The sequence below is a fragment of the Somniosus microcephalus genome, chromosome 22, assembly GCF_052327205.1.
Source record: "Somniosus microcephalus isolate GS21.2 chromosome 22, FLI_Smic_1.0, whole genome shotgun sequence".
In the NCBI taxonomy this organism is placed as follows: domain Eukaryota; kingdom Metazoa; phylum Chordata; class Chondrichthyes; order Squaliformes; family Somniosidae; genus Somniosus; species Somniosus microcephalus.
Genome location: NC_141008.1, coordinates 23,512,806 through 23,527,871, shown reverse-complemented (window position 1 = coordinate 23,527,871; position 15,066 = coordinate 23,512,806). Strand labels below are relative to the sequence as shown.

The following is a 15,066-nucleotide window of genomic DNA, read 5'->3' as shown; positions in this document are numbered from 1 at the left end:
TGTCTGTTAATGTTGCAATGTGAAATGTTTTTGGACCGTATTATTCCAATTCCTAATGGGCATGGGCTTAGAGCACAAATCTGTCCCTAATTAGGCACAGATTGGAAATCTCAGAGGTGGGCCACAGCATGGTTGATGTGGGAAATGGGGAAAATGTCACACTGCAGTCACAGGTGCTCTTCAGTTTGGGGTTGCGACAGAGTGGAGGGCTTTACTTTCCATTTGGTTGTGCTATCCCAGAACTGACCTGGAAGTGCTTGATGCTGACTTTGGGTGCTGGAAATGGGAAGAATTCTATTCCCAGCACTAAAGCCCTTGTCAAGATGAACACACGTATTTCCTTAAGTAGAAGAAAAAAAACTTGTCTCCTCTCAGAGGGGCCACAGCATGGTTGGTGTGGGAAATGGGGAAAATGTCTTTTCCCTTCTGATTATATTTGTTGTACTTTGTTTTCACTTAACGTCAAACAAATGAGAATTTTTTGAAGACTTCGTTCAGATTGTTTTGGGTAGGACCATCTCCCCACTTGTGAATCATCTGCTTGCTTCCATGATTCCAGTCACTATATTTCAGCAGTAAGGGTTACTTTGGTTGCTCACTCAAAATATGATTCTCCTTGCTGGTGGTCAGCAGACCTGAGACTCTCTAGAATTGGAAAGACATTCCCTACAAAATCAGTGCTTTTCTTCTCTTATCTTTTAAAAGGCATTTGACAAAGTCCCACACAATAGACTTGTTAGCAAAATTAAAGCCCATGGGATTAAAGGGACAGTGGCAGTGCAGATACTAAATTGGCTAAGGGACAGAAAGCAAAGAGCAGTGATGAATGGTTGGTTTTCAGACTGAAGGTAAGTATACAGTGGTGTTCCCCAGGCATCGGTATTGGAACCACTGCTCTTTTTGATATATATTAATGACCTGGGGTTGGGCATACAGAGTATGATTTCAAAATTTGCAGATGTCGCAAAACTCTGACATGTCGTAAACGGTAAGGAGGAGAGTAACAGATTTCTGGAGGACATAGACTGGTGAAATGGGCAGACACATGGCAGATGAAATTTAACGCAGTAGTGTGAAGCAATATATTTTAGTAGGATGAGGAGATTTAATATAAATTTAAATACAATTTTAAAATGAGTGCAGGAACAGAGACCTGGGGGTGTATGTACACAAATCTTTGAAGGTGGCAGGACAAGTTGAGAAAGCTGTTAAGAAAGCATATGGGATCCTTGGCTTTATTAAGAGGAATACAGGAAACTTTCTGGTATCCGGCACGGACGGGACCGACGTGGTGCTGGTTCATCAACAATTCCGGATAACCGAACGCTATAGTAAAAGATACGGAGCTCAGAGCTCCGTATAAAGCAACAAACCTTGTCTTCAAAACAATCGGCACAAGTTGCAAGCGTCTCTGTAGCTTAGCAACAGCTTCAGTTACACCCTTGCACAGCAACAAATGGAGTAAAAAAAGTAATAAAAGTAAAAAAAAGTTACCTGAACCGACTCCTGAATTTTGCCGGTGGATAGAGCGTTCTGGTTATTTCGGGGCCGGTTAATCGAAAGTTTCCTGTAGATTACAAAAGCAAAGAAGTTATGCTAAACCTTTATATACTGGTTAGGTCTCAGCTGGAGTTTTGTGTTCCGTTCGGGGCACTACACTTTAAGAATGATGTCATGGCCTTGGAGAGGGTGCAGAAGACATTTACTAGAATGGTACCTGGGATGAGAGACTTCAGTTATGTGGAGAGACTGGAGAAGCTGGGGTTGTTCTCCTTCGAACAAAGAAGATTAAGAGGAGATTTGATAAAGGTGTTGAAATTCATGAATGGTTTTGATAGTGTAAATAAGGAGAAACTTTTCAGTGGCAGGAGGGTCAGTAACCAGTGGACATACATTTAAGGTGATTGGCAAAAGAACCAAAGGTGTGACATGAGCAAGCATTTTCTTTTATACAGTGAGCTGTTGTGACCTGGAATGCACTGCCTGAAAGGGCGGTGGAAGCAGATTCAATCGTAACTTTCAAAAGGGAATTGGATAAATACTTAAAGGGAAAAAAATTGCAGGGTTCTGGGAAAAGAGTGGGGGAGTGGGACAGGTAATGAGTACCAAAGCACGATGAGCTGAATTACCTCCTGTGCTGTATCATTCCATGGTCATTTGCCAGTGTTAATATTCTGGATTTGAGTATTGTGTGAAGGCTGAGAACATGTATTGGGCTCTTGCTACATATTCAGCCTATAATGTATTTTTGAAAACCCGACAAACCAGTCCAAGTCAGAATGATGTGATGTAGATGCTGGTGTTCCAATGATATTGTTACTGTTGTCCTCCTTAGTTATATAGTCTCAGTGGAGTAGGGCCTCTGGAAATAATTTTGGTGAAATTCTGCAGTACATTCTGTAGATTTAGTGGCTGTGCTTTCAGTTGTCTCGGCCCCAAGATCTGGAATCCCCTCCCCTCCCCCCTCCCTCTGACCACCTTTTAAGACACCTCCTTTGAACAAGCGTTTAGCCACGCCCTAATTAGAACTTAAGAATTAGGAGTAGGCCATTCAGCCCCTCGAGCCCGCTCTGCTATTCATTAACTCCACTTTCCCACACTATCCCCATATCCCTTGATTCCCTTAGTGTCCAAAAATCTATTGATCTTGGTCTTGAATATACTCAACGACTGAGCCTCCACTCTGGGATTGCCCCTCTCTCACTCTGTTTCCTTCCTCCTGGCCCCTATTTCCCCCCGACCCCATTTCCCGCCTCCTGTCCCCCATTTTCCCTCTTTCTCTGACCCCATTCCCCCAATCTCTCTCTGACCCTCCCATTCCCCAGTCTCCCTTTCGACCGACTCCCATTGCCTGTCTCTTTCCCCAGGCCTCCAATCCCATTCCCCAGTCTCCCTCTCGACCGACTCCCATTGCCTGTCTCTTTCCCCAGGCCTCCAATCCCATTCCCCAGTCTTCCTCTCCTCCTCCCCAGACCCTTACTGACTCTTGCCAGCCACTCGTGCTTTGTGGTTTGCTCTCTAATTTTGTCTGATCACTCCTGTGAAGCACTGTGATGTTTTACTATGTTAAAGGAGCTTATATAAATGCAAATTGTTGTTGATGGTACACACTGCAGTGATGGAGGGGTGGATTCAGAATTCAGTGTCATGGTCAATAAGCCATTACTCACTACTTGTTCCAACTTTAATGTGTTGGTCAACAACCTCGTATAAATGACAGCCCCAGAACATTTAAATTCAATTAATATAGAATAGATGGTGCCCATTTATTAATTTGCTATTATCACTTCACTTCAAACCATCAGTCTTTGAAGCAATTCGACCGCAATGATCAAATAGAAGATAGGAGCAGGAGTAGACCATTCGGCCCCTCGAGCCTGCTCCGCCATTTAATGAAATCATGGCTGATCATCCAAATTCATTACCCTGTCCCTGCTTTCTCCCCATACCCCTTGATCCCTTTAGCCTTAAGAAATATATCTAACTCCTTCTTGAATATATTTAATGAATTGGCCTCAACTGCCTTGTGTGGTAGAGAATTCCACAGGTTCACCACTTTCTGGGTGAAGAAATTCCTCCTCATCTCAGTCCTAAATGGCTTACCCCTTATCCTTCGACTGAGACCCTTGGTTCTGGACTCCCCGGCCATCGGGAACGTCCTTCCTGCATCTAGTCTGTCTAGTCCTGTTTAAAATTTTATAAGTTTCAATGAGATCCCCTCTCATTCTTCTGAACTCCAGCGAATATAAGCCCAATCGACCCAATCTCTCCTCATACGTCATTCCTGCCATCCCAGGTATCAGCCTGGTGAATCTTCACTGCACTCCTTCCATGGCAAGAACATCCTTCCTCAGATAAGGCGACCAAAACTGCACACAATACTCAAGATGTGGTCTCACCAAGGCCCTGTACAACTGCAGCAAGACATCCTTGTTCATGTACTCAAACCCTCTCGCAACGAAGGCCAACATACCATTTGCCTTCATAACCGACTGCTGCACCTGCATGCTTACCTTCAGCGACTGGTGCACCAGGACACCCAGGTCTCGTTGCACTTTCCTTGCATGTAGAAAGTGATACAGATTTAGGTCTTTTGCAGATCCCTTCAGGAATTCAGTGGCGTCCGACTCCACACCCATTACGTGTTGGAATTGACTCACTGCCCAATCTCTACTTGGGACAATAGCCTAACCCAGAGGATGCACTTAAGAAAACAACTTTTTAATTTTGTTTTGAGCTGTCTGTGAAAACAAAATGGAATAGTACTTTTAACAGATGGAGCGGGATATTTATATCGAAAGAAGGGTGCATGTTAGTAATTGCAGGCATCCTTTTCAGTTTTTAAACCCTTGATTGCTTAAGTGACTTTTTAATGATATCAACACTCTTTCTTTTTCCCTTCCCAGATTCTGTTGATGGAGTGACTTCAAACAACCTGATTAAAGCTTCAGAACCTTCCATTAAAGCTTTCAAGAGTGATGTATTGCCTACTCCTACTACTCCTATGACGATGACAACTGACATTGCAGGGTTTAAGCCAATTGATGTTTTGAACTTTTCATGTCCCTCGATCACCCAGTCTCTCATAACTCCAATCAATAAACCTGCTACCAAAGCCATCACCACCACCACCAACTCATGCCAGGTTTCTGCTCTAGTTAGTGCACAAGAAAGTAAAGTTGTTGACAAAGGGCCTGAAATGAGTGTAGCTGTGTGTACTGGGAGTTCTGCACCTCCAAGCTCAAGCTTTAGCCTGCCGAGCACAGTGACCGTAATCCCAACAGCCATTGGTGCCACAGCTCCTTCATCTGTCGGCACACCTGAGTTTAAGCCAGTGTTTGGTCTGCCAGTGGCACACCAGACCACTATGGTATCAACCGCATTGAGCTCGGGGCTGCCAGTTACTGCAGCCGTAAGCTTGGTAGCACCGGTAACGTCAAGCTCTGCTACCTCAACCATTGCATTCAAACCCGTGTTTGGGAACTCCACGACACCGACAACTTCGACCACCACATCGGCACCTTTCACATTTGGCCAGTCAACTCAAGCAGCAACTAATAACGAAACTACTGTTCTCACAACTTCTACAAAATCCAGTTCAACTCTGTTCCCATTTGCTGCCTCCAATACGTTAGCGAGTTCAAACATTGATTCAGAAGTGAAGGGCTCAAAAGCCCCATTTAGTTTTGGCTTAAATGTTGCTGTTTCTTCAAAGCAGAATGCAACACCTACTGCAAACAACAGCCTATCGGCCCAGCAACCGTTTCAGTTTGGTTCAAACCCTTCAACAAACACCACTGCTGCACCCAGTGCTGTGTTCCAATTTGGGAAGGCCTGTGCAGATGCAGCTGCAACATCAGCTGGCCCACTGGCCCCTGCCTTTGGACAGGCAGCAGTGGCCACAAGCCAGGCGTCAACAAGCATTGCACCCACTTCAAATTTATTTGGGAGTTTTGGCCCTGCGGTCTCAACCCCTTCTACTACTTCAAGTGGCCAGATCACTCTTGCGTTTGGCAACTCGGCAAAAACCTCCCTGTTTGGTAATGCCACAAGCACACCACCTTTTGGGGGCCCGACAGCCCAGCTCAACTTTGGAGGCACAGGCAGTCAATCATCGTTCGGGGCTAATGCTGCAGCAACCCAACAAACCCCAAGTAAAGCCCCTGCCTTTGGCAACGCTGCTACTCCCTTCAACTTTGGAGCTTCTACTGCCAAGTCAGCCTTTCCGAGTACCACTTCGCAGTCTACGTTTGGAACCCCCAGCCAACCAGTGTTCGGCGGTGCTACGGCTCAGACTGGATTTGGATCGACTTCTACACAACCGGCTTTTGGCAGCACCTCGGCGGGTTTCTCATTCGGTACAGCCACCCCTTCCACCGCTGCCTCAATGTTCAATGCTACCAAGAGTTCGGGTAGCGGTACAACAGGGTCGATCTTTGGCTCTTCACAAGCGGTTGGCTTTGGTTCATCAAACCAGCCAGTTGTAACAACCAGCGGTTTCAATATGGCTGCCTCCAATCCAAATATGGCTACAGCTGGCTTCTTTGGTTCAGGTCAGAGTGGATTTTGCTCTTCAAACCCTTCCGTCCCGTTTGCCACTTCCACCTCAACGTCATCATCTCAAAATATGTTTGGTTCATCATTGACTAACCAAGGCCCGCAAAACCAGAGCACTCCACAGTTCAACTTTGGAGCTGCAAACACAGTCGAAAACAAGCCTGCCTTTGGAGGTGAGTGAGCCTTTATTCCTAGCCTTCTGATATTTAGAAAGTTGATGGATTTTGCTGCACATATGTAATAATCCCTCTTAACAGAAGTTCCTGTGGACTTATTTTGTTCCTCGTTACATTAACTGATAATTGCTTTTATAGATGGACAGGAACTACAGCTGGGCCCTACAGATTGGTTTGTAGTTTACCACGTCTGGCCGTACTCCCTTACAAACGTCTGGCTTAGTTTAATTGAATTTGCTATTTTGCACTCTGGTGTTTTGTGTTCCTCCAAAATGAGGGCTACCGGTGATGGGGACTGGTAGAATTTTCTGCTTTTGGGCAGTAAGGCACTCCAATTGTAGGCACGGCGCAGCAAGATGCAGAATAAAGTTAGCTACTGTTCCACGACTGACTGCCTCGGCTCTAACCTCTAATTAGCTACCCCATTACACCAGTGTGAGTTTTCCATTCTTCACACCTGTTTTGTGATGTCGAGTGTGTCCACGGTCGAAACTGGTTTGAGACTGTGTTTCCGTGGCAGATTCTTGTAGCTTTGTTGCCAGTTTTCTCCCTTTTCCTCTTGAAAAGGTGTTAGATTCTGCTGGGGCACGGTTCCATAGTGCCTGCCATGTGCTCAAAACGTCCCAAAGTGAGTCACGACAAAAGAATTACTTCTGAAATGTAGGCAACTTGCACGCAGCAAAATCCCACAAACAGCAGAGAGATGAATAATCAGTTAATTTGATTTAGTAGTGTTTGTGAGAGGAATATTGGCCAGGACATCAAGAGAATTCCGTGCTACTCTTTGGAAAAAGTGTCATATGACCTTTTATGTCCATCTGAACGAGTAGATTGGGCCTCGGTTTATTATGTTAATCTATTTGGTGCGTATGACTTTGTTTTAATCACTAGCGCAGGTGAATTGGGATGAATGACCCAGTTTCTGAGTTGAACTTAATCTGATTCTAAGTCCAGACTAATTAATTATTCCTCGTTAACCACCATAATGACCAAATTTCTTCTGATGCTGCGGCCCATAACCGAACCCTCACCAAGTCCTGTTCACACGCGCACTGACCGTGCTTCAAATCTGACCACTTCCTGGTCTTTATACCTGGCAGTGCCTTGCTCACAAAAACATTGGTTGGCTAATCGTCAATGTTGCTTAATGCCAGGCTAAACACAGCTCTATTTATCCAGCTCTGTTATGAATTCTGTTGCGACTTCTCTACTATGTAGGGGCGTTTCTAAACCTACTCGATCTCAAAAACATTACGTTTTATTTAAAAGGTTAGGTCTTCTCAGAAGAAACCTTTCTTTGGTTTTGGGGCAATTCTGTGTGAGTGAGGCCTGTTACTTTGAGTATGAAATGTAGGGGTTCCTAAGTTGAAACTTGGGCTTGAGGGAAAGCAGTCGGAGCCCACTGTTACTGAGCCACTCTATTCTGTGGAAGTAGAAGTTTTAAGTATTAAATCCAGGAACATTCTTTAATTCAGTTATTTTAACGTACCGATTGATTTTGGCCTGTAGATTTTCTATTTTGTTAGCACGAATGTTACTTGTGCCAATGGGATACATTGTTTCTGGACCAGGGAACAAAATGAAGATGTTAGTATTTCACTAGGAAATCGTTTCTTTTCCTCCCATCCTCTCCTAAACACATCGGGTCCCTCGCCACAGATCCAAGGTGCTGGTTGCCCAAGTTGCCATTATTCTTGTGCAAGTCTCAACTGAAAATGGGGAGGACATTACATTGTGACCAATTAAAGTGTCCCTACTGCTGGCCCAGTTTCGATCCGGTGACTCCGCACAGGCTATCGGTTGATCCTGAGACTTTGGTCTGTATTGCTCAAAGATTACCTCTGCTGTTGGAGTTTATGAGGAGCTGTATTCTTAAGTTATCCATTGAACTCCTGTGCGTACGCTTCAAGTGCTTTTATTGAGCTTAGCACTGCCAGCTCCCAATATATGAGTCTTGCACATTTGATGTTAATAACCGGGCAGAATTTTACAGGATCCGGATTTTTAAAGCAGTTTTACTCCATCCAAACAAAAATATGATGATCCTGCCTGAACATTTTGAATATAAAAAAAAACTCTCGTGCTCTTTGTAGTATCAAGTTTTGGCAATGCAATGTTGTGATTGTAAATTAGCTACATTTGTGCTTAAGAACACAGCGTTAAAGATGAGTAGGGACTCTAACCCATCTTAATTCGTCCATCGAGAAAGACCCTTCTGTTGCTGTCTTCTTCTGCCCTCACCACCCGCCCCACTACTCAGCATTTTTAGTGTAGAAAAGATCACCCCGTTGGTCCTAATTTTGCTTTTTACGTGTGAAGCCATGCTCCCTTGTCTTGCACACTCAATTAAATTTTATAACAGTTTTCAGGATCGACCTGTTTCATATATTTGACTGTTTTACATAACTCTTTGGATTCTTCCTCAGTCCCCTCCTTTTAGACTGAAAAGCCCAAGTTTCTCTAGTCTGTCTTCATAACTGACCTCTTGACACTAGCGATCTTTTCTCTGCACGACCATCAACATTTGAATGCCTCTCTTGTGCCTCTGACCAGAGCTAGTATAAGCATGACTTCCTCTAAGTTGTACTCGGCTGTATAGTTCAGAATTCTTTGTTCTGTTTCTATCCTGTTTAGTGGTTGGATGGATCGTCAGGGCTCAGATCTCCTTCAGCTTTATCCTCGGCTATTTTGACACTATTGATGGAGTTCACATGTTGTGCACTTTTCTTTCTTCGTGCAGCACTTTGCACTCGTCGGCACTAAATTTAATCTGTTTGTTTCATCCAGTTACATCTTTTGTCTAATTTTGCATTTCCCAAGCTGCCTTCTCAGAATCACCCATCCCTCTTAGTTTTTGTACCATCTGCAAATTTAACTAAAATACATCCCGACATAACTCCAGCTCCAGTGTAGAAAGCTGAGTCACTGTAGATGAGCCCTCAAAAATGGTGTTCAGGCCAGTGAGTGTCTAGCTGGGATTGTGTGAACACAGTGTGTGAAGTGTAACTGCATTTTTTGTTCTAACCAAACTTTTAACCATCAATAATTGTTGCTGGTGACGGTCACCATTTTTTTTCCACTAGGGTTCAACTTTGGAACTCCCAGTTTGAATTTTGGGACTGGTAAGTTAATGTGATGCTGCAGTGTTCTGTAAGCTTTGGCTGCTCACTACTGGCTGCTTTCTACCAGTAGCAATGGCAGACACGTAAAAAATAAATGTCTGCTTCGGAAGATAATTTTTGACTTGATTCTGCTGTCTCTGCTCTTTGCTCCAGCAAGTCTAGCTGCTTAACAGAAATGGCACAAATGTGTTTCTGTAGAAGATGCAGTTAATAACCTTAGCTGCTGCTTCGATTGTTACCTTTCACTTAACACAGGTAGCAGATTCAACCAGGAAATGGGAGCAATGTATGGACTTGACAAAGAATTGATCTTAATATATGAAGATAAAACAACATTCTTTCATTTATAGTAATGCATCAATTTAGATGACCATTGTACCGCAAAATGCTATGAGTAACAGTTGACATTAGTTGCAATATACAGGAAACTTCGCGATATCCGGTACCGGCGTGATGCCGATCTATGAAAACTTCCGGACAGACCAGCGCTAATGTTGAAGGATACGGAGGTTTTCATCTCCGTATCTGACAACAAACACTGTGTTGCTTAGCAACAGCTTGTAAACAGTCAGCCCGTACCTTGGAAGCGTCTTTGTAGCTTAGCAACAGCTTCAGAGAGGCTTTCCAGAGACTGACTGTTTTAAAAAAAAAAAAAAAAAAAAAAAAAATGCTAGGAGAAGAATAAAAAAGAAAAAAAACCTAACAAAACGGCTGCTGATTTCTGCCGTTAGATCGAGGTTTCCGGACATACAACCTCCGGATAAACCAAAATTTCCTGTAGTTGTATTCTTCTTCTCTCCCCTGACACACTCGATAATTCCGTCTAGGCAGCTGGTATTTATGTGCCCAAATATTCCATGTGTAACCTGTTGGAATGAGGAAGAATTTTTAATTGTATGTATTTCTATATTGAGCTGGACTTTTTTCAGGGAAATAGAATGTGCACTACCTTTTCTTGCTGGATCATCATGGTAACTCTAGTAGTTTTTAGCATAATATCCATCTCGAGACTCGTTGGGGCATGTACCCAGTTTTCTTTTACAACCTAGCAAGGATGTCTAAAAATCCAGAGTGAGGAGATGTTATCGCTTCCTGAATGCAACAGCCCACATCATCAAGGTAGCACCTGACCGAGTATAGCTTCAAGGATCCCTAGCAAAACTGAGGGCAGTAGGATAACCCTCCAGTGGCTGCAGTCCTACCTGAACACAGGAAACTTCTTAAAATTACTGAAGGCGCAGGACATCGCTGCTGGAGTTCCTCAGAACAGCGTCCTCAGCCCAACCATCTTGACCTTATGTCAGAGGTGACTGAGGAAGCAGGTTATGAGTGAGGATGTTTATGGATGTTTCTGTAGCATTGAGCCAAATTCGCAGCTTCAATAACAAAGCAGTCCATGTCTGCCTACAGTAGGACTTGGACAACGTCTCCGTTTAGGCTGACACGTGACATTGAGGCATATGTTTCGGACAGTAATAATCTCTAACAAGAAAAGGCCCAACCCCCTTCAGTGGCGACACTATCGCTGAGTCCCCCACCATCAACATCAAGGGGGTCACCATTGACGAGAAGCTTAACTGGACCAGCTCAGGCTGGGTATTCTGGCAAGTGGCTCATCTCCTGATCTGTCATTTGTCGATAAAGGTGCAGTGTAATGGAATACTTAACACTTGCTTTGATGGATACAGGTTCAGAAAGCACTCGACGCTCGACACCATACAGGACCGAGCAGCCTGCTTGCTCGGAGCTCCTACCACTTGTCTCAATGTCTATCCACTCCTCCACCAGCGCACTGTGGCTGAAGGATGTATAGGATGCATTTAGCAATTCAACCGTCTACTTCAATAGCACCTACCAACAAGAAGAGGAGAAGCAATGGCAGTGCCATCACTTCTAAGTCACACGCCATCTCGACTTGGTCATTTATCATTGTTCCTTTGTTATCACTGGGGCAAGAGAACCCATCACCACAACTACTGCAGCAGTTTGAGGAAAAGAACTCACCACCATTATCACCTCAGGGCAACTGGAGATGAGCAGTAAATGCAACCTTGCAGTGTCGCCCACATCCCAAGAACAACATTTTTCAAAAGTGTGATGTACCTTTTGCATGGTCTCCTTCCTCGGGTAGTCTATTGAATGTTAGTATTTTCTCCATGCAGGCACTTCCCACAAGTGCTAACTCTTTACATCAGACAAATCATGACTGAATTGCCATCTCTTTGCATTTGACCTTCTCAACGGCCATCCCGGCTTTCAGGATTTCGTGCAGGCAGTGGAGCGAAGGGTGATCGGCACGGGGAATATTTGAGCCCTTTCCAGTAATGGCGTATTTAGCATTGTATTGCTGGGATGTTAAGAAATTCAGACTGAACCCAGTGCAGATCACTGATTTGCTGATATATCACCACATCTGGTTCCCCTACTACCACTTGTGGTCGATCTGGAAACACCTGTACAGCTTAAAATGCTTTTTCCAAACACAGCCCAAGTTTGGAATGACAAAATAGAGCCAAGATGTTTACAGTACAGAAGGAGGCTAATTGGCCTATTGTGCCTGAACTTGCTTTTTCGAGACCAATCCAAATCAATTGACCCTCAATTGTGATTTGAAATGACCCCATTGTGATTGAAAATCTAAAAGGCTAGTTACTTGGCGGCTCGGCTCGCTCTATCTCTTGCTTTCCTCCAATTGCTGGAAAGAAGCCAACAGACCTGCCAGCATTTGAGAGAAAAAGCCAGGTTCATGTTTTGGGTGGTTAACCTTCTTTAAAAGGAGTCCTTGAGGCTAGTTCACATTAAATGGACGTTGTCTTAACAAAAGCTGCTTTTATGTTGTACTGAGACCTGTGCTCGTGGTGCCAGTCCTGCTGCCTGCATTTCATGCAGCTGGTTAAAATCTATAAGTAAACTTGCTGGATATGTTAAAACTGGCAGCCAAGACATTCCAGTAAGTTTATTTTGTGATTGAAGCTTGTGTATGAGAAGTAGGTTTGGCGAGCCAGAACCACTCGCGCAGGTCTTACTGCAGTAGAATGAACAGACATTTGAATCTTACCTTAATGTAGTGCAACCTGACTGCAGTTCCAGGCTTTGCACTCTAACAATTTTGTTCATACAGGCTGTAAAGTCTGATCTGTTTACTGCATAGTGGATCACAGATTGCGAATGATTACACGCAAGATTCAAAATTCTGCGGGGTGCAGTTTGTTGAAGTATGATTGTGTAAGATTGGTGTAAAAAACTCAAGCTCTGTTTAATCATGTGGTAGAAGGGTTTACACCCAATATTCCACACCCAGTGAATTGCAAGTCTTTGCTGATGAGGATTTCAACTGGGTATTTTCCTTACGGAGTGTGAAAATTAGCTTGTTGGGTAGCCTCGGTCACTCACGCGTACTTCCAGTTAGAGTGCAACAGCCAAACTTGGGAGCAACCCACTTGCATACCTGGGTGTGGTGTCTGGCAGAGGGAGACAGGGCAAAGAGGTTAGAAAAAAAATTCAAACGCTGCATATGCACAATCTGCACAAGTACAGACGGTTGTTGCCTGCCCCATTTTAATAACCAGTTATTTAATATAATATTTAGTTTGTTTAGAAAAAGTTCACATGCCAGTACATTTAGTATACTATGCACTTGTTGTGTGAACATCTTAATTCATCACCTCAAATTGCACCCACCACTACCATCTCCAGCGTATTTTACGCCTTGCTCTCGGTAGAACCTAAATATGGAACAAAGTCTACACTTCTAATGATGGATGTTTGACACATTTCAAACAGGCATATTATGAAAATTTCAACTACTCAACTGTACGAGGAAGAAAAATCACATTTCCGATGCTGGCCTGTTCTGCTCTGTAAAGACAGATTTCTCATTTGAGGGGGAAAAGTAAATCCAGCCAAAAATACATTTGCCCAGGGCAGGACAGAACAGTTCTGACCTTTACCTGAATGAATCTGTCACCCGTGTGGAAGCACCGATTTGGTTTTAATGAGCACCGTGTTGAGACAAGAACCCTCGGTTTAATTTTGTGGAATTTATTCCACACTTGATCGAGGTCCAGCGCACACTGCACTGCATTTGTGCAGTAGGAAGCACTGTGTACCCAGTCAAATGGACAATGCACCACATGGCTGCTGGAGAAGATGCTGTAAACTGGAATGACCTCCTGTGCTGCAAGTTTCTATGATTCTAAACTGATTTTTAAAATCAATAAATCAAATGTTTTTTGGTTTGTACATCTACAGTATAGTTGCTGCTACAAACTATCTACCTATATAAACAAAACTAAATTTAGGATGAAGAAATTTTGCTGTAAACTATGCTTGTCCAAGCTTCCGACAGACATTTACTGTTAGCAAGCTTACAGCACCCGGGGACTGATGAACAACACATCATCATGCATTATACGGTGGCTCTTCCATGCAGACACTGGAACTTCATGCACATATGTAGCAACAGGGGTCGGCACCTTCAGGAAATGGGAGTGAAGTGTTTTTTTTTTTTTAAGTTAAACATTGACCTTTCAGAAATGGTTTATTGCATTAAATCTGTGAATTTGTGGTAAGTTTTACTTTGGCTTGGTTTTGAGAAAGAGTCTGCACCTGGCACGTGTGCTTTATTCTGTGACTGTCAATTTGCACCTATGCCGTTTTGTGTCTGTTCCTCACTGCTTTAGCGCTTTGGTGCTTTACTTGGCAGTAAGGCTAGTATTTTTGGGGGGGCGGGTTAGGGGGCTTGTCACCTAATATTTCACCCATATTACCCGCTGCAGTTCCTGATTTGTGTGGGGTTTTCTGTGTTCTGCTCAATAAATTCAGGCAGTTGGAGCCAAGATGCAGGAAGTACCTGCACTCCTTTTACCTTTAAACAGAAGAATGCACCCATGCCTCTCCAGTTTTGTGGTGGTATTTTGGACGCTCTGTTTATACTGCAGAAGTGTCGGGTTTATAAAATTGAGATAAGGAAAATAACTTTGAAAATGATAAACTTTGATCCAGAAAAATTGAGCAACTTGTCATGTAAATGGTTTTATTTTCAACCTGAAGTGACAGTGTGCTGGTGCCCTGTGGTATTGTACTTGGATTGGGCGGATGTGGGTCTATGTCGGTTTACCCTTGCTGTGTTCCCTATTTTGTCTGTGCCAGGATGGCTAGATGATTAGCAGAAGCAGGATGTAGGGGGGAGGGGAGAGTAGATTTGAAATTAAATTTCCAAATGTATTTTGGACAACTTGGACTCTGCTACTATCAATTCCCGGACTGTACCACACTATTATAGAATCGCTCTGTATTACTTTATCTGAAGTTGCATTTAATTGCCAACGTCTGGGTGAATGACTTTAGTATGCATTCGAGTTCTTATTATTACCCATATTGAATGAAATATTCTGAATATTAGAAATGACAATTATGGATGTAATAGGCAGGCTGAGAGCACTAAAAGGGGTCGTGTACCTGGCCCAGATGGACAACACCACGGTACCTGAGGAAATGGTTAATGAAAATCAGTCACGCTTTCAGAGTTCAGTGAAAACAGCATCCAAGGATTGGAAAAGGGCAAATGTAACTCCAATTTATAAAAGGTAACAAGGATAATGCCAGGAACTATTGGCCAATAGTAGGTAAAACACTGCGGGACCTCTTGAAGGAGGGAATAATCGACTAGAGGAACCAGCAAGAAGTTGTGGGACTGTAAACTAGAAGAT

General features: G+C 43.6%; 1 protein-coding gene across 3 annotated transcripts in view; it reads left to right on the top strand.

The window, feature by feature from the left end:
- Positions 1-15,066, top strand: part of pom121 (POM121 transmembrane nucleoporin) — a 71,235-nt gene that overhangs the window by 41,684 nt on the left and 14,485 nt on the right. For 2 of the 3 annotated variants that reach the window (XM_085964328.1, XM_085964327.1), the window contains exons 11-12: positions 4,407-6,230; positions 9,317-9,355. In XM_085964328.1, coding sequence (XP_085820454.1) covers positions 4,407-6,230; positions 9,317-9,355 — 1,863 coding nt within the window. The remainder of the gene's footprint in view (positions 1-4,406; positions 6,231-9,316; positions 9,356-15,066) is intronic. The other variant, XM_085964329.1, reaches the window with a different exon arrangement.